Here is a 24651-nt window from a genome sequence, read left to right on the forward strand (position 1 = left end):
CAGGGTGCATTTTGGGTAGGCGGGGGGGGGGGGGGGGGGGGGCAGCATCTCGCCTCCCCTGCCCTGATACATCCGCTGTGCGGGGGCAGGAAGCGCCAGGGGGGGCCCCCGGCACAGATCGCACCCGTGGCATCAGGACCCGCGCCGGCAGCACCCGCTGATGGTGAGCACCCCGAAAGTGGGAGGGGAGGTGGGATGCCTGGCAACTGGGGGGACTAGGGTGGGGGTATTGCCCCAACTGGGAGTGAGTTGGGGGGGGGCGGGGGGGGGGCAGGCCCTTCTCCAGCCTCAGTTTCCCCTGCTGAATCCCTCTGTGTGTGGTTGTGCTTCATTCAAATTTGGCTGCCCCTGGCTGGTGCTCTCCTAGGGGCTGATGGGGGGAGGGGGGGGCAGAGCAGAGGTGGGTCCCTGGGGCAGAGCCCCTTACCACACCAGGACTGAGCCGGGGGGCAGTGGGGCCTGGCGGTGTGGGGGGGCAGAGGGGTAGGTCTGGGAGGGGCTGAGGGCAGCACAGTGAGTCCACTGGGCAGGTTTGGGGGATCAGGGTAGTGTGGTGGGGTTTGGGGGGAGGTCAGGGTAGTGTGGTGGGGTTGGGGGCGGCAGAGCAGCATGGTAGGGTTGGGGGGCAGGTTAAGGGCATGAGGGAAATGTTGGGGGCGGGTTGTTGGGGTCAGGGTAGCATGGTGGGGTTGGGGGGGCAGGTTGGGGACTTGGGGCTGGGGCAGAGGCTGTGGATGCAGGGCTGTGGGGGCCCTGGAGCCACGGTGGGGGGTGGGTGCTGTGGGAAAGGGCGATGGGTGCTGTGGGGCCGCGCAGCCGTGAAGGGGGCCCTGTGCAAGGCGGGGGCGGCAGGACCCAGCTCCTCTCCCTCAGCACCTGCAGGTGCTTCAGCATCTGCCAACCGCAGCTTCCCGTCATGGGGCCACTGCGCTGGCTGGCCACCGGCCCGGCACGCAGCGCCAGCGTGGGGCACAGCCCCAGGGCCCGCTGCCCTTCGCCCCAGCCCTACCCCATTTCCCGGGACGCCAGGCCTGGGAAGGAGCCGGCCGGGCACCAGACACAGGGCGGTGACCCCGCTGCTGCCCTCACCCGCAGGCTGGAGCGTGGTGGCACCCACCAGCACCGGTGCTGCTGGCGCTGGCCGGGCTGGCGGCGGCGGAGGAGCCGGCGGGGAACCGCAGCGACCGGGCAGTGGGGGCCCTGCTGGGGCTCCTGCTCTGCCTGGTGGTGGGGCTGGCCGTGGCCTGGCACCACCTCTGCCGGCTCTCGGCTGGCCACTACCACCCCCGGCCCCTGGGCCGCCGGGCGCTGGCGCTGCTGCGGGGACGCTGGCACCGGCTGCGGGGACAAGGTGACACCACGGCCCAGCCTTGCCACGGGGACCGGGTGGCAGCGGCGGCCCCCCGCAATGAGGAGGAGGAAGAGCTGATGCCGTGGAACCAGGAGCAGCAGCTGGCGGAGGAGCGGAAGGAGGATGAGGATGAGCAGAAGGCACGTGACGGTGATGAGGATGAGGAGGCCGAGGCGACCGTGCAGGCCGGGGAGAGCCCCCCAGGCAGGGGGCAGGGGGCGGGGGGCAGCGCCGAGGCCCTGCTCAGTGACCTCCATGCCTTCTCGGGGACAGCAGCCTGGGGGGACACGCGGCCCCACCTCACCGCCCTGTGACCCCTGCCCTGCCCACAGGGACCCCCGCCCGCTGCCCGCCCACCCCCAGCACTGCCTCCCGATTGGCTGCACCCGCTGCGGCACCTGTCAATAAAACAGTGGCGCTGCCAGTCTGTGGCTGCCCATTGGGGGGGCGTGGCTTGGGGGGAAGTGGGTGGGGGCAAGGGAAGGGTGTGGCAGGGGCGGAGCTTGCACCCCACCCTGGCAGGGACCTGATTCCCCCCAGGGACCCCCCCCCCCCCCTCAGCACAGGACCACCACGGCCTCATCAAGTCTTTTAATTAGCACACATCCAGCAACCAGCCCGCCGCCGGGGGGGCCGCACCGCAGGGCCACACCCCAAGGGGGCCCTGCCGCCACACCGCGGGGGTCCTGCTCCCCCAAACCCGACCCTGCTAGGCAGCAGGCAGGCCGTGCCAGGGGAGGGCCGTGCCCACAGCACCCAGAGCACAAACAGCATCGCGGGCCCCCCCACACACACACCCCATGGGGGCACCAGGCCCCTCCGCCATTGGCACGCGGTGTCTTCCCCCAGGTCGTGCCCCCACACACACCCCCACCGCTACCTGGGCACCCGCCCCCGCCCCCCCTTCTGCTTCTTGGCACCCACGGAGGTCTTGATGGGCAGCGGGGCCGTGCCCTCGGGCGGGGGGGGGCAGGCTGGGCCCCAGCTCCATCAGCTCCCCTGTCGTCCCCGGCTTGAATGCCTCGAAGGGGGAGAACTTGACCGGGCTGGGGGAGGGGGGCACGTGGGGGGTGAGGGGGGCACCTCCTACCCCCAGCACACCGCTGCTCGCCACAGAGGAAGGGCAGGGGGGGCGGCTGGTGTGCTTCCCCACCCTGGCATGTGCCAGGGGCATCAAGCCCCCTCCATCCTCCCTGGCCCCCCCCCGCCCCCCCAGCAACATCCCCCCAGCCTGAATGCCCCAGCCCCTCTTCCCCCCTTGGTACCCACCCTGATTCCCCCATCCCAAAGCACTCCCACCTCCAACCCACTGCTGCCCCCCCAGCCCCCCCCATGCCCCCCGGGTACCTGACAGGGGTGCAGGGGCTGCTGTTGAGGCGGCGGGGGGAGCGCACCTTGGGCTGGAAGGAGAACCCCTCCTTGATGCTCTCCAGCACTGAGGGGGCCACGTAGGTGAAGCCCTGCAGGTAGGGGGGTGTCAGGGGGGGTGCTGGGTACCCCTCACAGGTGGCGTGGCCCCCCCGCCCCCTACCAGGAAGGCCTGGTTGGCACTCTCACTGATGGCGGCATCATCTGGGCTGTCTACAGGCGTCTGGCGGGTGAAGCGGGTGTCGAACTGGCTGACATCCTCCTCCGACTGCTGCGGGGGCAGGTGGTGGGTGCTCCTGCAGGGCCCCCCCAGCACCTGCCCAGCCCGTCCTGCCCGCCCCCCCCCCCAGCCCCTGCCATACCAAGCAGGGTTTGAAGGGGGGGTCCAGCCTGCGTGCCAGCAGGTCCTCCCAGTTGATGTGGCGGAAGAAGGGCTGCTTCTGCGTGCAGCAGGGGCGGGGGTGTCAGGCAGGAGTGGGGGGGTGTCTGCCGGGCACCCACCCCGCTGCCCACCCCTGCCTGTACCTGTACATCGGCGGCATCACCTGGCCCCCCACCAACCCGCTGGTTGGGGTTCCTCTTGAGGAACTGTAAGGGAAAAGGGGATGGAGAGGAGCACGGAGGGGGTGGATTATGGTAGGACCTACGTAAACAAGCTGGGGGGGGCAGGGGGTACCTTCTTGAGCAGGTCCCGTGCATCGGGCGTCAGGTACGGCGGCAGCACCAGCTTGCCCTTGAGGATCTTGTCGATGGTCTTCTTGCGGTTCTCGGCGGTGAAGGGGGGCTGTGAGAGGCGAGGAGGCCAGGTGGTGAGGAAGGCTCGGCATCATGGCAATGGGGACCCCTCACCCACCCCTGGGACCCACTCCCCAGCTACCCGCACCGCCCCCCAGGGAGGAAAGAGCAGGAGTGGGACTTGCCGATCCTGTGAGCATGTCGTACATCAGGGCGCCCAGGCTCCACCAGTCCACCGCCCGGTTGTGCCCGCTGCGCACCAGGATCTCGGGGGCCCTGGGGGGGTGCAGGGAGTGTGTGTGGGGATTCCCTGAGCAGAGGGGTGGGCCAGACTCCCACACCGCCACCCTGGCGCTGCACCCGCCTCACATGTACTCGATGGTGCCGCAGAAGGTGTGGGTGACAGCCCCGTCATGGATCGACTCCTTGCACAGCCCAAAGTCTGTCAGCTTGATGTGCCCTGAGGGAGGTGGTGGTGGGGTCAGCACCAGCCCCAGAGACAGCCCCCCCATGCCCCCCAACCCACACAAAACCCACCTTGGCTGTTGAGCATGATGTTCTCTGGCTTAAGGTCGCGGTAGATGATGCCGTGGGAGTGCAGGTGGCCCAGCGCCAGTGTGATCTCGCTCAGGTAGAAACTGGGGGGGGGGGCGCTGTGAGCAACACTGTGGTCCCAGCCCGCCCACCCCGCTTCATCCCACAGCGCAACCCCCCCCCCCCATCCCACAGCCTCCCCCTCACCACATTCCTACCAGGCAGTGTCCTCCAGGAAGATGCCCTCCCGCTCCAGCTGCATGAAGAGCTCTCCACCTGCAAAAAGCCAGGTCAAGCGGGACCCCCTGAGCCCCCCTGGTCCCCCAAGACAACCCCCCCACGGGCCCCCCCCTTACCGCTGAGGCACTCCAGGATGAGGTAGAGCTTGCCACCCGTCTGGAAGGCATAGATGAGGTCAACGATGAAGGGGTGTTTGACGGCCTCCAGGATGTTCCTCTCAGCCCGGGTGTGCGCCGTGTCCTTGGCGTTGCAGGCGATCTTGGCCTGGGGGGGAGGCGGTGAGCGGGGGCTCCCCAGGGGGGCCGGGGGGGCTGGGGCGGCGCTACCTTCTTCAGGACCTTCATGGCGAAGATCTTCCCCGTGTTGGTGCCCTGCACTTTGCGGACCTGGAACACCTGGAAGGATGCAGGGCCGGAGGTTGGGGATGCTGTCAGGCAGTGACGGATTCACTCCCCGCTCGAGCACCTCCAGCCCCCCCCCACCTGCTGTGCCCCCCACCTTGCCGTAGCCACCCTTGCCCAGGACGCGGAGCAGCTCGAAGCAGTGGGGCCCGATGTGCTCGGGGCCGTTGTTGACACTGCTCTCCGAGATCTCAATCTCCTCGTAGTGCCCCACTGGCCTGTGGGGAGACAGGGTGAGAGGGGATTGACCCCCTGCCTGCCCCCCTGCCCGTCCCCCTGCCTGCCCCCACTTACTCCAGGCCGTTCCCCCGGGGCTCCAGCTCCATCTCCTGTGGGAGGGAATCCACCATCAGTGGCAGGCATGGGACCAGGGTGGGCAGGGGGCCAACAGCAGGCAGAGAGCCCACAACATGCAGGGGATGCGTGGCAGGATGGCAGAGGAGCCACGGCAGGATGGCAGGGGACCCACGGCAGGCAGGGGCCCGTGACAGGACAGCAAGCAGGGTGCCCATGGCAGGCAGAGATCCCACGGCAGGACGGCCGGCAAGGCGCCCATGGCGGGCAGGGACCCCAGGGCACGGTGGCGGGCAGGGGCCCCGCGGCGGGCTGGGACCCCACAGGGGGTGCCGGGCAGCGGGCAGAGCGGGCGGGGTGCCGTGCCCGGCCCAGCCGGATGTTTTTGGGCTGAGGCCGGGCCCTGCCCCGCGGAAGCGCCCCGCTCCCGCTGCCCGGCAGACACCCCTGGCCGCCCCCCGCCCCCCCGGCCGGCCCGGCTGCGGCCCGGCCCCGCCACCGGCCGGACCCGGGTCCCTGCCCCTGTCCCCCCGCCCTCCGCCGCCCCCGGCCCCGAGCGGGCCCCGGTGCATCCCCGCGCAGTCCCCGGTGCCCCCCAGTCCTCCCCGCGTCCCGCTGCCGCTCTCCTCCCCTTGGGTCCCGCTGCCCCCGCCCTCCTGCCCGGTCCCTGCTCCCCCACCCCCAGCGCCGCTGCCCCCTCCTCCCCGGTGCCGGTGCTCCCCCCCCCCCCCCCCGGTGCCCGCCCCGGTGGCGGCTCACGGCGCCCAGCTCGGGCTCGTCCCCGTCGCTGCCCTCCTCGGTCTCCAAGTCGATGTCGAACACCCCCGCCATGACGGCGCCGTACCGGGACCCCGGCGGGCCCCGCCCCGCCCCGCCGGCCCCGCCCCGCCCCGCCGGCCCCGTCCCACCGCGCGTCACCGGGGGGACCCGGGCATCCCCGCCGCGGGGCACGCCGGGAGCTGTAGTCCCGCGGGAAGCGGGGGAACGAAGCGGGGTCCCGGGGCGGCGCAGGGCGGGGACCGCGCAGGGACAACGACAGAGCCAGGCCGGCCGCTCACAGCCTTTACTGGGGGGGTCCCGGGCGGCCCGGCCCCTTTGCGTCACTGTGACCTCATCGGCGACGCCGTGACGACGGCTGAGAGGGGAGGGGCGCCCCGGGGAGAGACGGAGACACCCCCCCCGGCACCCCTCCGCCCCACTCGGGGCCCCCGCGGGCTTCTAGGGCACGGGGGGCCTGGCGGGGCCGGCACGGCTGCGTGTTGCTGTGGGGCTGCGTGTTACTGAAGGTCACGGCCGCTATAGGGGCTGCGTGTTACTGTAGGGTCTCAGGCGCTATAGGGGCTGCATGTTCGTGTAGGATCTCAGGCACTATAGAGTGTGTTACTGTAGCATCTCAGGCACTATAGGGGATGTTACTGTAGGGTCTCAGGCGCTATAGGGGCTGCATGTTCGTGTAGGGTCTCAGGCACTATAGAGTGTGTTACTGTAGCATCTCAGGCACTATAGGGTCTGTTACTGTAGGGTCTCAGGCGCTATAGGGGCTGCGTGTTCTTGTAGGGTCTCAGGCACTATAGAGTGTGTTACTGTAGCATCTCAGGCACTATAGGGGATGTTACTGTAGGGTCTCAGGCGCTATAGGAGCTGCGTGTTCTTGTAGGGTCTCAGGCACTATAGAGTGTGTTACTGTAGCATCTCAGGCACTATAGGGTCTGTTACTGTAGGGTCTCAGGCGCTATAGGGGCTGCATGTTCGTGTAGGGTCTCAGGCACTATAGAGTGTGTTACTGTAGCATCTCAGGCACTATAGGGGATGTTACTGTAGGGTCTCAGGCGCTATAGGGGCTGCGTGTTCTTGTAGGGTCTCAGGCACTATAGGAGCTGTGTGTTATTGTAGTGTCTCGGGCACTATAGGGTCTGTTACTGTAGGGTCTCAGGCACTATACGGTGTGTTATTGTAGGCTCTCAGGCACCGCAGGGGCTGACTGTCGCTGTCGGGCTCGGTGCTGTCCTGCACTGTGGCAGCGCTGCCCTCACTCTCAGGGGCACACAGGGGGGTGTGCTGAGGGTCCCGGTTCTGCCAGGCCCTGCTGAGGCTGCCTGGTGCGGTGGGTCCCCGGGGTGGTCGGGGCAGGGTGCTGACCTGGTGTGTCCCTGCACTATGCTGGGGCACCCAGCTGGGCCGCCTGTACCCCGTCCTGCATTGCATCAGGTCCCTGGGGCTGCTCTGTTATTGTAGAGCTCATTGTACAGGGCTGTTATTGTGGGGTCTCCCCACGCCAGTTTGTTACTGTGGGGTCTCCCCTTCAAGGTGTGTACTTGTAGGGTGTCCCTGCCACGCTGATTTGTTATTGTAGGGTCTCCCTGTGCTGGTTTGTTACTGTGGGGTCTCCCCACACCAGTTTGTTACTGTAGGGTCTCCCCATGCTGGTTTATTATTGTATGGTCTCCTCATGCTGGTGGGTGCCAGCACACCCCAGGCTGCACCTACTGCTCTGGTGGGGTGGTCTGGGTGCTCTGGGGGGGCTGCCCTCACCCCCTGCCCTGAGGATGGCACAGGGAGGGCCGGGGGTCAGCGTCCCCCTGCATGTCCCCTGTCGTGGGAGGGGCACTGGACCCCCTAGCTGTGGGGCAGGGGACCCTCGGCTTGGGGGTGCCAGGAGATGGGGGTGCCAGGGCAGTGGAGATGGGGAGACCAGGGATGGGGAGTGTGGAGGGACCAGGGGGTGGGGTGCCAGGGGAGTGGGGGGCTGTTGGGGAGCAAGAAATGGGTAATGGAGCAGTGCCAGGGGATGGGGTGCCAGGGCAGGGGGGGTGCCAGGAAATGGGGTGCTGGGTGCTGGGTTGGCAGAGCAGAGGGGTGCCAGGGCGTGCGGTGTCAGGGTGATGGGGGGGATGCCAGGGCAGTAGGGAAGATGCCAAGGGATGGGATGCCAGGATGGAGCGGGATGCCAGGGGATGGGATGCTAGGATGGCAGGAGGGGGGGGACATGCCAGGGGCTGGGGTGCCAGGGCAGAGGACTGGGATCCAGGGGAGCAGGGGGGTGCCAGGGAACAGGGTGTCGGAGGTGCTAGGGGCTGGGGTGCCAGGGCAGCGGGAGGATGGCAGGGGAGGGAGTGTCAGGATGGAGGGGGATGCCAGTGGCTGGGGTGTCAGGGCAGGGGACTGGGATCCAGAGGGAGCAGGGGGGTGCCACGGGATGGGGTGTCTGGGACTGGGGTGCCAGGGCAGTGGGAGGATGCCTAGGGCTGGGGTGTCCGGGCAGGGGACTGGGATCCAGGGCACTGCCAGGGGGACCGGGTGCCGGGGAATGGGGTGCTGGGGACATGGCAGGGACCGGGGCGGCAGGGCTACGGGAGGGGGTGCCAGGGCAGCAGGTCAGTGCCCCTGCCCCCCACGCCCCCGCTGGCCCCGCTGCCTGCCCGGGGCTATTTGAAGTGGGATAGGAAATGTTCGACAGGGTAGCGGGGCGAGTCGATGCCCAGCGCCTGGCAGAGCCCCAGCAGGCGCAGGCAGGCTTCTGCCCGTGTCGCACCGCTGCAGGCGACACTCAGGCAGGGCTCCTCGTACTCGCCGGCCCCCGCCGTCTCCTCGAAGAGGCGGTTGAGGCGGACGAGCCCACGGCTCTGCAGTGCCCGCAGGGCCTCCAGCCCCCCCCCACCCCCCAGGGCTGGCCCGTGCTCTGAGCCCAGGCACATCACTCCGGCCAGGTGGGCACGGGGTGCGGGGCGAGCGGGCAGCACCGGCGGCAGCCCCAGCGCCACCAGCACAGCCGCCAGCAGCAGGTCGGGGCCATAGACCTCCCGGATCCAGTCGCGTAGGTAGAAGCCCCCCATGCGGGGGTTGATCTCCAGCAGGCGGGGACCCCCGGGAGCCAGTTTCAGCTCCACGTTGAAGACGCCGTCGCGCAGCCCGCAGGCCAGGCAGCACTGCAGGGCTGCCCGCACCAGCTGTGCCTGCCGGTCGGCGGGCAGGCAGGAGGGCAGGCAGGCAGCTGTCTCCAGGAAGGCAGGCAGGCGTGTGGGGCCATTGTCGGACACCCAAGCGCCCAGCAGCCGCCCCTCGAAGATCACCAAGTCGACGTCGTGCTCAGTGCCCGGCACGTACTCCATCAGTAGCATGGCATTGCCCCAGCCCAGCCCGATGCCTGGGTGATCAGCGTCATCCCGCAGGTCACGCCAGAGCCGGGCGGCATGTGCGTGGCACTGCCCCGCGCTCTCCACTAGCCGAACACCCACGCCGCCCGCCCCAAACTCCAGTTTGGCCACGGCGGGGAAGGGCATGGCACTGGCCGCCCGTTCCACGTCCCCGTGGCTCTGCAGCCTGCAGCAGGGCACGGCGAAGGTGGCGGGTGGCGGGCGGCCCCGGCGGCACCGCTGCAGGTGCTGGTGTGTCCGGCTCTTCTGCTTGGCCACGCGGACGGCAGCAGGCGTGGGGCCGCGTAGCCCCAGGCGCTGGCACACCAGTGCCGCCAGTACCACGCAGTCGTCCCAGTAGGAGAGGCAGGCGTGGGGCCGCAGCCCCCGCGCCTGCACCAGCTCCATCACCCGCTCTGCGTGCTCCTCATCCCGCCGGTGCTCCCGGCTGTCGTAGGGCAGGAAGGTCTGCACCAGCCCTGCTGCAAAGTGCTCCGGGTCCGACTCCACCAGGTGGATCTGCATCCCCAGAGAGGTGTCACTGCGGTTGGCAGGGCAGGAGGGGGACACCCACCCCTGACACCACAGCTGTGCCACCCTCCCCACTGACTCCCAGCAGCTGAGACACCACGTGAGGCATGGGCAGAGCTATGATGTGACTGCTGCGTGCGGGGTGGCACCTGGCGTTCACTCTGAAACCTACTGATGGCAGTGCCCAGCAGCCAGCAATCCCTCACCCTCAGGCCATAGTCACGGGCTGCCTCCCAGACGAAGCTCTTGCTGACGCCGCCGGCCCCGATGAGCAGGATGTCCTTGCCCTCGACCAGGTGACACTGCGCCTGGTGCAGCAGGGCCTCGGCCAGCAGCCGGGGCAGGTCACCAGGCGGCTCCCCCACAGCACGCCCCATGGCCTCGGCCAGCAGGCAGGTCTCCAGGCACCGCTGGCTGTTGGAAGACAGGGCCACCAGCTCCAGGGTGCCATCCACGCATGCCAGCAAGAAGTCCACACCTGGGGATGGGGACACAGTGCTCAGCACCACAGGGGCAGCACCACCATCACAGGGTGCCCCCAGGGACCCTTACTGTCGTCTCCCCCCCCCCCTGCTCACCTAGGAGGTTGGTGCGGGCGCGGGTGCCGCCATGCTGCTGGGGGCTCAGCTCGGCCTCGGCGGCCAGGAGGGCGGCCATGGCGGCCTCGGCGGCCCCCCGCAGCCGTGTGGCCAGGGCCTGCCGCTGGCTGGGGGCCACCACCCCCCACTGCTGCAGGCTGGAGTCCAGGCCCTGGGGCAGTGCTGCCCCGTGCCGCACCGGTGCCTCCGCGCGCCCCACGCCGCATGCCACCTGCGGGGACATGCCAATGCAGGCATGGGGAAACATGCTGCCACCAGGGCAGGGGAACACTGTCTACCACCCCATCACCTGGGGACATGGACTGCCACCCCGTAGACTGGGGACAGGGGCTGCCATCAGGGCATGGGGACATCAGCTACCACCCCATAGCCTGGGGGCACAGGCTGCCACCAGGGCATGGGGACATGCACTAACCCAGGCCACAGGGACAGACTAATCCAGGGCATGGGGACATGGACAGCCACGCATGGCACTGGGACAGGGGCTGCCATGCCATAGCCTAGGGACATCAGCTAACGCCAGGGGACAGGGACAGCGACACAGGGCATGGGGACATGCAGGGCCACCTAGGCATGGGGACATGGATAGCCACACAAGGCACCATAGCCTGGGAACACGCAGGGCCACCTGGGCATGGGGACAAGGGCAGCCACACAGGGCAAGGGGACATGCAGGGCCACCTGGGCATGGGGACATGGACAGCCACCATAGCCTGGGGACATGTGCCACCACCCCATAGCCTGGCAGGACCCAGGGCCATGCCCCACCCATGGGTGGGCTGCCCACAGCCATGGCCACCTGCCCACCCACCCGCGGGGGCCCAGCTGTACCTGGCAGAGCTGGGGCCGGTCCCCCCAGGACCTGCAGACGAGGGTGCAGATGCGCAGAGCCACGGGCAGCCGCGGGGCTGGGCTGCCTGGGGGGCGAGGGACAGGGCAGGCACGACCGCCGCCGGGGACAAGGGTCCCTGCCCGACCCCCCTACCCCGTGGGCTTCTGGGGCCCTGCGTGGCACCGCAGTGGTGGCCCTGGCCAACCCCAACTCCAATGGACAGCAGGGCTCAGCATGGTCACTGTCACCCCCAGCCCCATGGGGCTGTAGGGAGTCAAAGGGGGTCACCCCACCACCCTGCCCTGCCCTGGGGCACCCCGGGGGTCCAGGGTGGCCACTGTCCTCCCACCCCTACCTCAGGGGACCCTGGGGGTCCAGGGTGACCTTTCCCCCCACCACCCCAAGAGACCCCAGGGGTCCATGGTGGCCAACTTTCCCCCTGCCCCAGGGCACCCCAGGGGTCCAGGGTGGCCACCTTCCTCCCCACCCCCAGCCCAGAGGACTGTGGGGGTCCAGGGTGACCTTCCCCCCCCTCCCAGGTGACCCGCGGGTCCAGGGTGGCCACCTTCATACCCTGTCCAAGGAGCCCAAGGTTATGGGTGCTGCAATGGTCACCCACCCACCCATCCCAGGGGATAGACACATGGCCAGCACAGCTGCAGGGAGCCTGGGGGGCCCTTCCCTCCCACCCCAGGGTGGTGGGCGCCCGAGGGCAGGGACCTTACGTGGGGGGGGCATGGGCAGGCGGGCAGTGGGCACCAGGGCCTCCAGCAGGACGCTGTCCTCCTCCCGCAGCCTGCGGAGCCGGGCACCCACCGCCTGTGCTACCGCTGCCCCCTCCTCCTTCCCGTGGGTGCTGTGGGCGCCCGTCCCGCGCCACCGCCACCCTGCCAGCCGCACCAGCACCTGCGCACACCCTGTGTCACCCCACACCATGGCCACCCCACCAGCTGCACATGCCACCCTGTGCCACCCTGTGCCACCCAACCACCTGCATGCACCACTATGCCACCCCGTGTCATCCCACCCCACGGCCACCCCACCAGCTATACATGCCACCCCATGCCACCCCACCACTTGCATGCACCACTGCACCACCACATACCACCACCCCACCCCACCCCAAACAGCCACCCCACCACCTGGGAACAGTTGTCACCCTATGTCACCCTGCTGGCGTGTCACTCACAGGTGCCCCTGAATGCCTCATGGGTGCCCCCCCGGCCTTGTGCCCCCGCCGTGCCCCATGAGTGCCCCCACATGCCCTACTGTGCCCATGACCCTGACCCCTCCACCCCAGCCGTGACCCAGGTGTCCCTGCCCACCCCTCCACTGTGCCCCTGGGTGCCCCCATGCCCACCTGGCTGTAGGGCTCCATGGCAGTGCCCCCCAGGAAGGCGCCCACCTCCTCCTGCACCAGGCTCTCCTGGCCTTGGGGGTCCTCCAGCCGCACCAGCCTCACCCCAGGGGCCACTGGGTCTGTGGGCAGGTGGCCCCCTGGCCCCAGGACAAAGGCCAGGGTGGGAGGCACGGGCAGGCCAGCACGGGCCGCCAGCACCCAACGGGTGACCAGCGGGTCCTCGAGCCGGCGGGTGAGTGGGACCGAGCCCCCCGTGGGGCAGTCAAGGTCACGGGCTAGCTCACCCACCCAGCCGCCATCAGAGCCCCCTGTCGCAAAGGTCCCTGTCACATAGTTGGCCCGGCGGGGGGGTGTGAAGGTCTCCAGGGTGCTGTGGCCCCCCTCCTTGAAGGAGATTCCCCGGGAGAGCAGCAGGGACCAGGCGCCTGGGGATGTTTCCGAGGGCACCCGGCTGGCCCAGGTGGGTGACAGGCACAGCACCATGGCACCTGTGGGCAGGCAGGGGCACGGGCAGTGGCTGTCCCCAGTCCCCTGCCCAAAGACCACTCGGGGGGGGGGGGGGGGGGCAAAGGGGGCACCCACCCACTGAGGGAGCACTGGGGGTGTGATGCTGCAGCCGTTCCAGCACCCTGGGGTGGCATTTGCTGCTGACACTGGTGTGTACCGGGGTTAATGGGGTTGCAGATGCGGGGCACAGGGGGGCTGGTGCCACTCTCATCCCCTGCCTCAGTTTCCCTTCCAGTCCCAGTCATGCAGGCACAGGTGGGTGTGGGGAAGATCTCAGCCTGGGGTTGGAGCAGCCAGGTGGGATGTGGGGAGCACCTGCTGTGGGTTCACGGGTGTCTCGTATGGAGTGGGGAAGAGGGGGCCCTACCCACCTGGGCAGCGGGTGCCACCCTCCAGCAGGATGGGCAGGAAGGCGGTGGGGGAGCCCAGGATGCAAACGGTCATGTCCAGTGGGCCAAATCCTGCCAACGAGGTAAGGGTTAACAGCCTTGGGACGGGGACCCTATGTCATTCTGTCCCTGGCACACCAGCTCAGGCATGAGCCCCCAGTCACCCCAGTGTCCCCCGCCTGGCACCGTGCCCCAAGCACCACCCTTGTCCCTGCCACCCCCATGTCCCCCGCCTGGCACCGTGTCTCCCTCACCATCCCAGTCCCTGCCACCCATGTCCCCAGCCTGGCACCGTGCCCTTAGCACCACCCTTGTCACTGCCACCCCCGTGTCCCCAGCCTGGCACCGTGCCCCCAGCACCACCCTTGTCCCTGCCACCCCCATGTCCCCAGCCTGGCACCATGCCCCCAGCACCACCCTTGTCCCTGCCACCCGTGTTCCCAGCCTGGCACCGTGCCCCCCTTGCCACCCCCGTCCCTGCCACCCCCATGTCCCCAGCCTGGCACCATGCCCCCAGCACCACCCTTGTGCCTGCCACCCCTGTATCCCCAGCCTGGCACTGTGCCCCCTTTGCCATCCCAGTCCCATCACCCCAGCCTCCCTTGCCCTATGCCCCCCACCCCAGCCTCCCTATTGCCCCCCGTGCCCCCCACCTGTGCGGGGCTCTGCCGAGCAGTCCAGCGTGTGGGGGAGCCCCTCCTGCAGCAGGGCGGTCTGGAGCAGCTCATAGGCATGGGTGGCACAGTCAGGGTCCCCGCTGTCCTCAGGCATCTCTCCATCAGGGGCTTCGTCCTCCAGCCAGCCTGGGCACAGTGCCTCCGGCCCGGCCCACTCCTGCTCCTTTGGGCTCGGGGCTGGCTCCGCGCTCATCTGCTCCACTGAGAGCTGCAGGGAGCAGCGACAGGGCTGGCACGGGGCTGGCATGGGGCTGGGAAAGGGCTGGCATGGGGCTGGGAAGGGGCTAAAGGGCTGGGAAGGGGCTAAGAGGCTGGCACGGGGGTGGCATGGGCCTGGGAAGGGGCTAAAGGGCTGGCATGGGGTTGGCATGAGGCTGGCACGGGGCTAAGGGGCTGGCACAAGGCTTAATGGCTGGCACTGGGCTAATGGGTTGGCACAGGACTGGCATGGGGCGATGGGGCTGGTAGGGGGCTAATGGGTTGGCATGGGGCTGCCACAGGCTGGCACGGGGCTAAGGGGCTGGCATGAGGCTGGCGTTGAGCAGACACTGGGTGGGCAGGGGGGTAGGGTGCTGCCATGGGGACACAGGGCATCCACGGGGCTAAGGGGCTGGCACGGGGCAGAAGGGCACAGGGTGCCACTGCCCACACGTGGGTGCGGGTGTCAGGGTGCTGGGGGGCTGCGGGTGCCGGGCATGGAGCCACCGCCTTGGGGATGGCGGGGCAGTGCCAGCCATCAGGGCTGCCAGCTCCCAGACAAAGCGTCCCCTTGTCCCCACGGGGTCACGCGGCGGGTGGGCACAGCGCGCCTCGCTGCCCGCTGCCCCATGGCAGTGCTCGGCACCACCGGGGCTTACCGGGGCTGTGCCCCACCGGGATGGGGCACCCACCTCTGCCCGGACTCCCCCACCCAGGGGCCACTCACCATCCTGATGACTGAGGGGCTGCAAGAGACGGATGGGCAGAGTCAGTAGGACTCCTCGGGGACCCGACACCCCCAGCCACTAGGGAGCCCTCCCCAGCTCCAGCCCCCCTGGGGGCACCCCTCCTGCATCACCCACCAGGGCAAGGCACCCTTTCTGGGGCACCCCTCGGTGCCAGCCTTGGTGACCCCTGGTTGTCCCCTCGGTGCCAGCCCCGGTGACCCTGGCAGCTCCAGCTGAGCCCAAACAGGGATTAATGTAATCCCATGCCAGCTCAGCACAGCCGGGGACAACCCCTGCCTGGGGTGCCAAGGTGCCCTGGGGGTGCGGACCCAGGCACCCGGGGTCACCACGCTGTGGGGTGCCTGAGCTCCCCGTGGGGTACCCAGCAGACCTGAGCACAGAGGGAAACTGAGGCACGGAACTGAGTGGAGCCCACTAGCAGCCACCCACGCTGGCTCCCCCAGCCCAGCCTCACGGCAGGCCAGGACCCCAGGGGCCAGGGGGATGGTCCCCATCGGGTGGCCAGGACCTGGTGACAGGGTTAAGCGCCACATGGCTCTGTCCCCTGCCCGCCAGTGAGTGCCTGCCAGCACAAGGACCCCCCAAGACCCAGACACGGGGCAGCCACAGAGGTCCCGGCGGGTCCACACTCCCCTCATCAGCCTGGGGACGACCCTGTGCCCCCTCCACCCCCAGCTGGGGGATGGCCCTGCAGTCCCAAAGGTGGGACAGCTGTGTCCCCCGCGCTTGCCCCAGTACCTTGAGGTGGGAGCCGTGGCCTGAGAGTGCACAGGGGACGAGGGCTCAGGGACACCTGGCACAGGAGACACTGGTCAGCTCTGGCCTTTAAACCCCACCGCGCCACCCCAGGGTGCCCAGCCCCGGCCCCGTGCCCCGGATTAGGTGGCGGGCATGGCAGACGGCACAGAGCCCCATTGTCCCCTCTGCGGCCGGGGGGACACGGGCACCTGGCACCGGGCACTGGCACCCCTGCCCTGAGCCAGGCTTGCACCCCTGCCTCTGGCCTTGTCCCCGTCCCCAGGGACAGCCGGGACAGCAGGGGGGCCGTGGGGGCACACTGCCGCAGTGGCTCAGGCTGCTAGCGTGTCCCTGTCCCCCTGTCCCTGTCCCCAAGCTGGCCAGGCTGGGCACAGCCCCCCCGCCCCGTCCCCCTCTCCCCAGCACGGTGGAGCTGCCAAGCCGCACGTCCCCCGGCTTAGCTCCAGCTGCCCACGGCGTCACTGTCACCGTCACCGGCAGGCACAGAGCCACCAGCACGGCCACCACGCCGCAGAGCCCTGCACAGCCTGCCACCCACCACCACCCAGCTACACCCGGCACCGCCACCGCCTGCGCACCCACCCCGGCACCCCCATGGCCACAACCGCCCCACAGGCTGGGGCATGCAAGGCCCACACGCCTGCACATGCACACACGTGTGCACACACACGAGGGGGCACACACACGCATGCATGCACACAGACACACAGACGTGTACACAGGCAGGCATGCGCAGATGGGCGTGCAGACGTGCACACACACATGCAAACTCAGGCACACTCACCCACACAAGTGCACATGGGTGTGCAGACGTGCACACACACATGCAAACTCAGGCACACTCACCCACACAAGTGCACATGCACACAGGCACTGACATGCACACGCACACGTGCATGAACACATAGACACAAACAGGTGCACACATGCGCACACATGCACACACATGCGTGCACACATGCACACACAGACACAAACACACGCACACACACACAGAGGCATGCACACATGCACAAACACATGCACACATGCACACACATGCATGCACACATGCGCACACATGCACACATATACATGCAGACACACATACACACGTGTGTGCACACAGCCATCCCCACACCCACGCACACACATGCATACCCACTTGTGCACACCCCCGTCCCCACTCGGCTCCTGCTGCCCCTGCACCGCTCCTTCAGCTCCAGCGCCGTCCCCCCCCGAAACACCCCGCACCCCCGCCCCGCCCGCACCCCACTGCCCCCGCTCAGCACCCACCGGCGGTGACAGTGACGGTGGCGGTGCCGGTGGCGGTGGCAGCGGCAGGGGCGGAGGCGGTCGCTCTGCCCGGTGCTGTGGCGCCCCGCGCAGCGGCTCTGCCCGCTCCGGTGCCGGCGGCGGCTCCTGCCCGGGCGGGGCGGCCCCGGGGAGGGGCGGGGCGGGGCCGGGGGCCCCCGGGGAACCGGCGCGGGGGCGCAGGTTGTGGAGCGGGGGGGACCGGGGGCCAAGGCCAGCCCGGCGGGGTCACCCGGGGCCGGCTGTAAAACTGACACCGCCGAGCAGAAATGTCAGGGCTGGGGTCAGGCGGTGCCCCCCCGCCCGGCGCTATTCCCGACTGCTCGGCACGGCGTGGCACGGCACACGGGGAATGGCACAGCATGGCGCACGGGGAGTGGCATGGCATGGCACACAGGGCATGGCACGCAGGGAATGGCTCAGCATGGCATGGCATGGCACACAGGGAATGGCATGGCACACAGGACGTGGGGAATGGCACAGGGAACAGCACAGCATGGCTTGGCACAGCACATGCCATGTGTGGCACAGCATGGCCCAGCCCAGTGTAGGTAGTAGCAGTGTTGGTGCCACCCATGGTGTCCCTGCTGCCTGCTTATCTGGGCCCTGTCTTGGGGACTGATTAATGACTGCTGCAGGCAGGGGGACAGGCAGGGGGCAGGCAGAGGACAGGAGGGCAGGCAGGGGAACAGACAGGGGACAGGGGACAGGCAGGGGGGCAGGCAGGGGACAGACAGGGGAACAGGCAGGGATGCAGGCCAGGGAGCCCATGGGAGCCCTGGTTTCATGGTGGCCCTGGGGACATCGAGGTGGCAACAGCCTCCTGGCAACGCCCCGGGGCTGTTCCCAATAGGGCCCCACGGCCCCGCAGAGGGGGGGCAGGGCCTGAGCAACCCTTGGGCTCTGCTGGGCACCGCGTCCCCTGTGTCCCTTCCATGCCCCACTCTGTCCCCACGTGTCCCCGCCATGCCCCCCTTTCCCCACTGTGTCCCTTCCTTGTCTCCATGTGTCCCCTCTATGTCCCCCCTTTCCCCACTGTGACCCTCCCTTGTCTCCCTGTGTCCCCTCCATGTCCACCCCGTGCCCCCCTCTGTCCCCCCGTGTCCCGACCTAGTCCCCTTGTGTGTCCCCCACCCTGTGTCCCACCATGTCCTCCCCCTCCATGTCCTCCATGCCCCATCACAGCCCTGTCCTGGGGACCCCATCTGCCCGGTCCCCAGGCTGCCCTCCCGCCCCCCCCGCCCCCCTCACGTTGTCCCCATGCCCCAGGATGCTGGTCCCCGGCATCCCCCGTGTCCCCCGGCCCTGGGTGTCCCCGTGTCACAGGTGCTCCCATATCTCTACGCCACCCCCAGGGCCGCCTGCAGCGCAGCCCCCCCCCCCCCGGGGACAGCGTGTCCCTGTGTCCCCGAATCACCGGGCTGCGGGTGGCATAACCCAGCAGTGTCCCCCGCGTCCCTGTGCCGGGGAAGGGGGGTGGGGGGGCCTTGGCTCCTCCGGGCCGTCAGGGGGCGCCAGGCCGGTTACCCCCTGCCCCCGGGCCGCTCCTGGCGGCCGCCCCCGGCAGGCGCGCGGTGAGGGGCGGGGCGGGAGCGGCCGGCGGCCATGGCGGACACCGAGAAGCTCAACCTCGACTCCATCATCAGCCGCCTCCTGGAGGGTAAGCGGCACCGCCCCCGCCGCCCCGGACAACCTCGGGCTTCCCCCCGCCATGGCCGGGCCACCCCCGCCTCCCCCCTGCCATTAGGCCGCGGCAGGGCCCGGCCCCCCGGCGGGGGCTCCCCGGGCCGCGCTCGGCGGGGGCGGGGCGTGCCGGTGGTGGGCTGCAGGGCCGGGCGGGGGCTTCGGGGGGGTATCCCCGAGGGGCATGGCCTGTACCCCTGGGGGGGGCCCTGGGGCTGAGCCTGCGGGGGTGGGGAGGCCCGGAGAAGGCGGGGGGGGCTGGGCTGGGGGCCTTGGGCCTGGCTGGGGGAGGGCGCTGTGCAGGGGATGGGGCCTGGGTATTGGGCTGGGGGGGCTGGCAGGCGGCAGGGAAGTTTCGGGGGACTGGTGGGGGGCTGTGGGGTTTGGGGGCTTAGGGGAGTGGGGCCCTTCTGGATTTGGGATAGGCCGAGGGGGTGGCATTAGGGGATGTTGGGTGGGGGGTGTCTTGGCTCATGGGGGTGCCAGTTTGGTGGGCACTGGGACGGGGGGGTATGTGGGTTCACAGGCCTCATGGTGTGGGGGGCCCAGCCACAACCCCCAACACTGGCAGGGGAGGGGTGCCCTGGGGTGGGGGGTGACCCATGCCCACCATCCTAGGGTGAGCCAGGACCCTCTCTGGGTGAGGGGGGGACACTTGAATCCCCCGTGCCCACCGCTCCTGCCAGTCTGGGCACGGAGTGTGCCACGGCCTCAGTGCCAGCGCGTGGGGTGCTGGCGGGGTCCCTGACGCCTGTCTCTCTGGTGGGGCCAGTCCAAGGGTCGCGGCCGGGAAAGAACGTGCAGCTGACGGAGAACGAGATCCGGGGGCTGTGCCTCAAGTCACGGGAGATCTTCCTCAGTCAGCCCATCCTGCTGGAGCTGGAGGCACCCCTCAAGATCTGCGGTGAGGGCTGATCGGGTGCTGTGCTGGCCGGGCACAGGATGGGCAACCCCGCGGGATGGGCACAGGGGCCAGCTAGGGGTCCCAGCACAGCTGTGTGCTCGCCTGGAGACGTGGATGGGCAGCACTGGGGCCCGCTGTGGGGTGGTATGGGAAACTGGGGTCCCATGCATGCGCTGTTCCCCCCTCCAGGTGACATCCACGGGCAGTACTACGACCTGCTGCGGCTCTTTGAGTACGGGGGCTTCCCTCCTGAGAGCAACTACCTGTTCCTGGGTGACTACGTGGACCGGGGAAAGCAGTCGCTGGAGACCATCTGCCTGCTGCTCGCCTACAAGATCAAGTACCCTGAGAACTTCTTCCTGCTGCGCGGCAACCATGAGTGTGCTAGCATCAACCGCATCTATGGCTTCTATGATGAGTGTGAGTGCTCAGGCTGCAGCTGTGTCCCCTCACAACCCCTCTGCCGTTCCCCCGTGCCCCCCCTTACCCGGCATCATCCCCATGCTGTACTGCACCAACCCCATCTACAGCTGCCGTGACCAGGGGAAGTCCTTCTGCCACCCCTGTGCCATCCCTGTATCCACAACCAACCTGTACTGCCCCAGCGCTCCCAGCACCATCCACACTGAGTGTCCCGCACTCACCCCATACCCCTATACACGCCCTGCAACCACTTCTGCAGGTGTGCACCCTGAGGATACCCGCTGCATGATGCCATGCCACCCCATGGCATTGCCCCCATGCAGCTGGAGCTCTGCCGGAGCCAGTGGGCCTCTGGGCAGCTGTGCTTCACTTGGGGGGCACGAGCCCACACAGGGGCTCACGGGGAGCCCCACATGCTCCCTGTATTCCCAAAGGCGCAGCACTAGACCCACACCCACTGCCTTGCAGGCAAGCGGCGGTACAACATCAAGCTCTGGAAGACTTTCACCGACTGCTTCAACTGTTTGCCCATTGCCGCTATTGTGGATGAGAAGATCTTCTGCTGCCATGGAGGTGGGCACAGCCCTGCCCAGGGCTGCGGGGAAACAGCCACCGGGGGCTGGAGGGGAGGACAGGAGCTCAGTGCCGATGCTTTTGGGGTGCCCCAGAGAGATGGGGCTGTTGCTAAAGAGGCAGGGCCTGATGCAGCCTTCCCCTCCCTGCAGGGCTGTCTCCCGACCTGCAGTCGATGGAGCAGATCCGGCGGATCATGCGCCCCACCGATGTGCCGGATCAGGGCCTGCTCTGTGACCTGCTCTGGTCCGACCCTGACAAAGACGTGCAGGGCTGGGGTGAGAACGACCGCGGTGTCTCCTTCACCTTTGGGGCGGAGGTGGTGGCGAAGTTCCTGCACAAGCACGACCTGGACCTCATCTGCCGGGCGCACCAGGTACCGCTGGGTACCCCTGGGGTGGGATTTGGGTCCCCAGTGGCTACCAGCTGTGGGGCAGGCATTTCCACCTCTAGGATTTGTCCCTCAAGGGCAGTATTTACTCTAGGGGCTGCCCAACTCTGCACAGGTGGGGGTCCTGGGGAGGTATTTGCCTTCAGAAGGGAGATGTTTGACATTGGAGATGTTGGGGGGCCTGTTGGGACTGTGTAGGCTGGACCCCTGGGGGTATCTGCCCTGGGGAGGGAGTATTTGCCTTGAGGGCGCCTGGCTCAGTGCTGGCTCCGATGCCTGTGCAGGTGGTGGAGGACGGCTACGAGTTCTTCGCCAAGCGCCAGCTTGTCACCCTCTTCTCGGCGCCCAACTACTGCGGCGAGTTTGACAATGCAGGCGCCATGATGAGCGTGGATGAGACGCTTATGTGTTCATTTCAGGTGGGCTGGGGGCACTGCCAGCAGCGGGGAGAGTGAGGGGCAAGCCTGTGGTGAGCCTGGGGGCTCTGTGGGAGGGCCCTGGATCCTGCTGGGGGGTCGAGGGGGGAGTATGGAGGGGACCCATGGAGTTGGAGGAAGCTTCTGCCCTGAAGGCGGGAGGGGAATGGGGAGCTGGAACAGGCCAGGGCATGGCGTGCAGCTCCCCTACTCACCCCTTTCCCCCCTCCTCCCCAGATTTTGAAGCCGGCTGACAAGAACAAGGGCAAATACGGGCAGTTCAGCGGGCTGAACCCCGCGGGACGCCCCGTCACCCCTCCCCGTAACTCTGCCAAAGCCAAGAAATGAGCCGCAAGCTGCCCCGGCTGGGGTCTAGGCCCCCGCCCTCACCATCAGGTCGCTTTTCTTTCGACTTGTTTTTTATTTGTAAGATCCTGCCCCCCCTGCCACACTCCGCTGAACCAAATACAGGCCCAGGGCAGGGACTGCCGGCACGAGGGGGTACCCAGAGCCCAGCCCTGGGATGGCAGTGGAGGCAGGGGGGCAGGAAGATTTTTTTGGGAATAAACTTGTAATGGGTCTTGGGGGGGTGTCTGTGTTTGGGGGCCGGTGCTGGGTCGGGGGGGTGCCTGTCCTGGTGCCTGGATGCTGCAGGGCAGGGGGGTGTCACGTAGAGGTGGGGAGCTGGCAGCTGTGTCCTTGGGGCTCTCAGTACTCGTCACTGTCCTCTGCCAGCACCTCCTGGGTGGGGGCCAGGCTGGGCCCCCTTGGCATCAGCACTGAGCCAAAAAACAGCGAGCAGAACTGTGGGGAGAGGTGGGGGGTCAGGAGGGGGCTGTGCCCATCCACCTGCCCCCAGGCACGCCCGTGCCCATCTCAGACCTTCTTGTGAGGCGGGGTCCCTGGCACAGCTCCTTCCTCTTCCTCCTCCTCCTCCTCAGGGTCACTTTCGGCTGGATGTGGGGTGCGCAGGGGGAAGGTGGGGCTGGGGGGTGCCCCTGAGCCCTCCTCATAGGCGCTGGTTTCCATGGCAATCATGTAGGACTCAAGGTCGTCGGCAAAGTCGTCTGATGGGGCAGGCGGGTGGGACACACTATTGGGGAGAGAGCAAGTAAGCAGCGGGGCAGAGTGGGGACTGTACACTCTGGTGCCTGCTGACAGCAGCTGGGACTGTTGTCCTCCCAGAGGCTGCCACAAGCCCCGCTTACCCGTTGGTTGGGGGGGGCTGCAGGTTGCTTTCTGTGTCTGAGAGGGTGGCCAGCACCAGGTGGACCTCCAGCACTGCATCATCCAGGGTGAAAACCACCGGCCTGGGGGGCACAGGGGGCCTGAGAGGGGGGACCAGGGGCAGGGCTGGCGCAGAAGGGATGGGGTGCCCATTCCTACCTGCCAGGCACATCGTAGTGGATGGTGAGGGGCAGGTTGGAGGCCTCGGCAAAGGTCAGCAGCCCCTGGGGACAAGGGGGAGGTTGAGGGGGGCAGAGGGGTGACCCAGGGCTGAGGAGGAGGGTGGACAGGGACTCACCCGAAACTCCTTGAGGCAGAAGGTGATGTGGGAGCCCGGGACCACAGCCACCATCTGGAATTCATCCTCAGCCAGCCACAGCTCCGTCACCATCGTCTTTTTCAGCTCTGGTTGGGGGAACGACGTGGGTCAGGGGGCCATGGAGGCACCCTGAGGCTGGGGAAGGGGCACCCCCACCCCGCAGGGCTCACCCGTCTCATCCTCCACATAGTTGCGCAGGCTGAGCTTGCCCCCGGGGCCAGCCCCCAGCGTCACCTCAGCCAGCGTCGGTGGGAAGTGGACCACGGCCTCTGCCAGCACCCTGCAGGCACACAGAGGGGGGTCACAGCTGGGGGCTGAGCACCGCCCCCCCCGCCCCCTCCCCAATCCAAGTCCCACAGGGCCAGCTGGGGTTCCCCCTCCCACCTGCCTTCACCCCCACCCTTTGCAGCCATGCCAGTGCCACCCGCCTCCCCGGTGCTCACCGTGCCGGGGCGCAGAGCTGGCTAGCGCAGCGCTGTGTGTCGAAGACGGCCTGGAGCCGCTCGCACTCCTGGAACGCCAGGTTGTGGGTCTTGGTGACACCTGGCAGGGGTGACACCGTCTCAGCAGGGCAGGATAGTGGTGCCAGTGTGCATGTGTGTCCCCAGCTGCCACCATGTCACCGCCGGCACTCACCGTACTTGCAGTGGAGCTGTACGACCAGGCGGCTGGCACGGGGCCTGAGCAGGATGAGGCATTTCTCCACCGTCTTCTCCAGCGAGGGCAGCGAACGGAAGATGCCCAGGAAGGACTGCGGGCAGGGGATGGACACAGGGACGGTCACCCTGCCTGGGTGTCATTCCCCCCCAGCCCTGGAGGTGCAGGGAGCACCCAGGCAGGGTGCTGGTGGTGGGGACTGCACCTTCATGAGGACTTTGCATCGCAAGAGCTCGCTGTGGGGCTGGGGGCTGCCCGCCTCATACAGCTGGAAGAAGAGGGGCGCGAAGAGAAAGGAGGCGAAGGCAGAGCGCGAGGAGTTGACGGTACGCAGGGACAGCTGGGGACACACACACAGAGACCAGGTTGGCACCCCCTGCCCACCCCCAGCAGGGACGAAGGGGGCCAATAGGTGCCCCCCAGCTCCCAGCCAGCCCCCCCGGTGGCCCCTACCCCGCCGTCAGTGGGCTCCAGGTACAGCTCATCCCCGATGCGCGACAGGGAGTGCACGGCTCGGCCGAGGACTGTGGGGGGGAAAAGAGGGGTGAGGCAGTGTGCCCCTCCTCAAATCCCCCCCCCCCGCCCCCCCGGCCCTGCTTACCTTTGACGTTGCCGCCAGCGATGATGCACTTCATGGCGCAGGGTCCGGGCTGGGCACGTGGGGGCTTCGCGCCTGCCGCCCCCGCCCCACCGCTGAGGCCCCGCCCACCCCCCAAGGCCACGCCCACCCCAGATGGTTGCGCCCGGTGACCCCCGTCCCGACCTGCGATGGACGCGCCCAGCGCCCCCACCTCTCCACCCCGCAGTGCCTCGGCGGTGCCGCCTCCCCAGCGGCCCCCGGAATGGTGGCGGCCGCCTCCCCCCTCCCCCCCCCGCGCAGGGCGCAGTGGTTCCGCCTGCTTTACCGCGCGCCGCGCCGGTACCTTCCCCGCTCCCGCGCCGCCCCGGCCCGGCGCCTTCCCATTGGCCGGTCGCCTGCCTCCGTCCCGCCCCCGCCGCCAGCTGATTGGTCGACGCTCCCGCGTGACGGCCCGGCGGCGTTCCCGATCTGGCGTTCTCGCTTCACGTATCCGAGGAGACCCCGCCCTGTGCTTCGGGCCCGCCCCCC

The 24651-nt window shown here is 68.6% G+C and overlaps 5 protein-coding genes across 6 annotated transcripts; 2 read left to right on the top strand and 3 right to left on the bottom strand.

The window, feature by feature from the left end:
* Positions 1–21: 21 nt before the first annotated feature.
* Positions 22–1775, top strand: PTPRCAP (protein tyrosine phosphatase receptor type C associated protein). The gene is made up of 2 exons (XM_056354698.1): positions 22–163; positions 1096–1775. The coding sequence occupies exons 1-2, from the start codon at positions 161–163 to the stop codon at positions 1663–1665; spliced, it is 573 nt and encodes a 190-aa protein (XP_056210673.1). The 5' UTR covers positions 22–160; the 3' UTR covers positions 1666–1775.
* A 341-nt stretch (positions 1776–2116) lies between these two features.
* Positions 2117–5953, bottom strand: RPS6KB2 (ribosomal protein S6 kinase B2). Its single transcript, XM_056354697.1, is given in 16 exon segments — positions 2117–2320; positions 2322–2397; positions 2699–2811; positions 2883–2990; positions 3082–3159; positions 3245–3307; positions 3396–3503; positions 3640–3730; positions 3824–3914; positions 3992–4092; positions 4207–4264; positions 4345–4492; positions 4555–4623; positions 4727–4847; positions 4924–4958; positions 5683–5953. Coding segments are annotated over 16 exon segments (1425 nt in total). The 5' UTR covers positions 5755–5953; the 3' UTR covers positions 2117–2227.
* Positions 5954–5971: 18 nt separating this feature from the next.
* CARNS1 (carnosine synthase 1) lies at positions 5972–17343 on the bottom strand. The gene is made up of 11 exons (XM_056354695.1): positions 16933–17343; positions 15637–15691; positions 14877–14895; positions 13928–14159; positions 13257–13346; positions 12379–12866; positions 11744–11924; positions 11018–11103; positions 10166–10397; positions 9794–10065; positions 5972–9575 (listed from the first exon to the last, which is right to left on the bottom strand). Exons 1-11 carry the CDS (start codon positions 17336–17338, stop codon positions 8349–8351), a joined length of 3288 nt encoding a protein of 1095 aa, XP_056210670.1. The 5' UTR covers positions 17339–17343; the 3' UTR covers positions 5972–8348.
* A 1128-nt stretch (positions 17344–18471) lies between these two features.
* Positions 18472–21920, top strand: PPP1CA (protein phosphatase 1 catalytic subunit alpha). The gene is made up of 7 exons (XM_056354822.1): positions 18472–18610; positions 19406–19537; positions 19727–19957; positions 20429–20533; positions 20686–20909; positions 21209–21343; positions 21578–21920. The coding sequence occupies exons 1-7, from the start codon at positions 18556–18558 to the stop codon at positions 21686–21688; spliced, it is 993 nt and encodes a 330-aa protein (XP_056210797.1). The 5' UTR covers positions 18472–18555; the 3' UTR covers positions 21689–21920.
* Positions 21738–24294, bottom strand: RAD9A (RAD9 checkpoint clamp component A). Of its 2 annotated transcripts, XM_056354820.1 has the most exons (11): positions 24145–24294; positions 23997–24067; positions 23749–23883; positions 23523–23637; positions 23330–23429; positions 23057–23166; positions 22866–22972; positions 22727–22791; positions 22549–22650; positions 22223–22433; positions 21738–22144 (listed from the first exon to the last, which is right to left on the bottom strand). In XM_056354820.1, exons 1-11 carry the CDS (start codon positions 24176–24178, stop codon positions 22049–22051), a joined length of 1146 nt encoding a protein of 381 aa, XP_056210795.1. In that variant the 5' UTR covers positions 24179–24294; the 3' UTR covers positions 21738–22048. The 2 variants fall into 2 exon arrangements, with proteins under 2 accessions (XP_056210795.1, XP_056210796.1); XM_056354821.1 differs by lacking the exon at positions 23749–23883.
* Positions 24295–24651: the final 357 nt, after the last annotated feature.

Source organism: Falco biarmicus, chromosome 10 (assembly GCF_023638135.1).
Source record: "Falco biarmicus isolate bFalBia1 chromosome 10, bFalBia1.pri, whole genome shotgun sequence".
Lineage (NCBI taxonomy): Eukaryota > Metazoa > Chordata > Aves > Falconiformes > Falconidae > Falco > Falco biarmicus.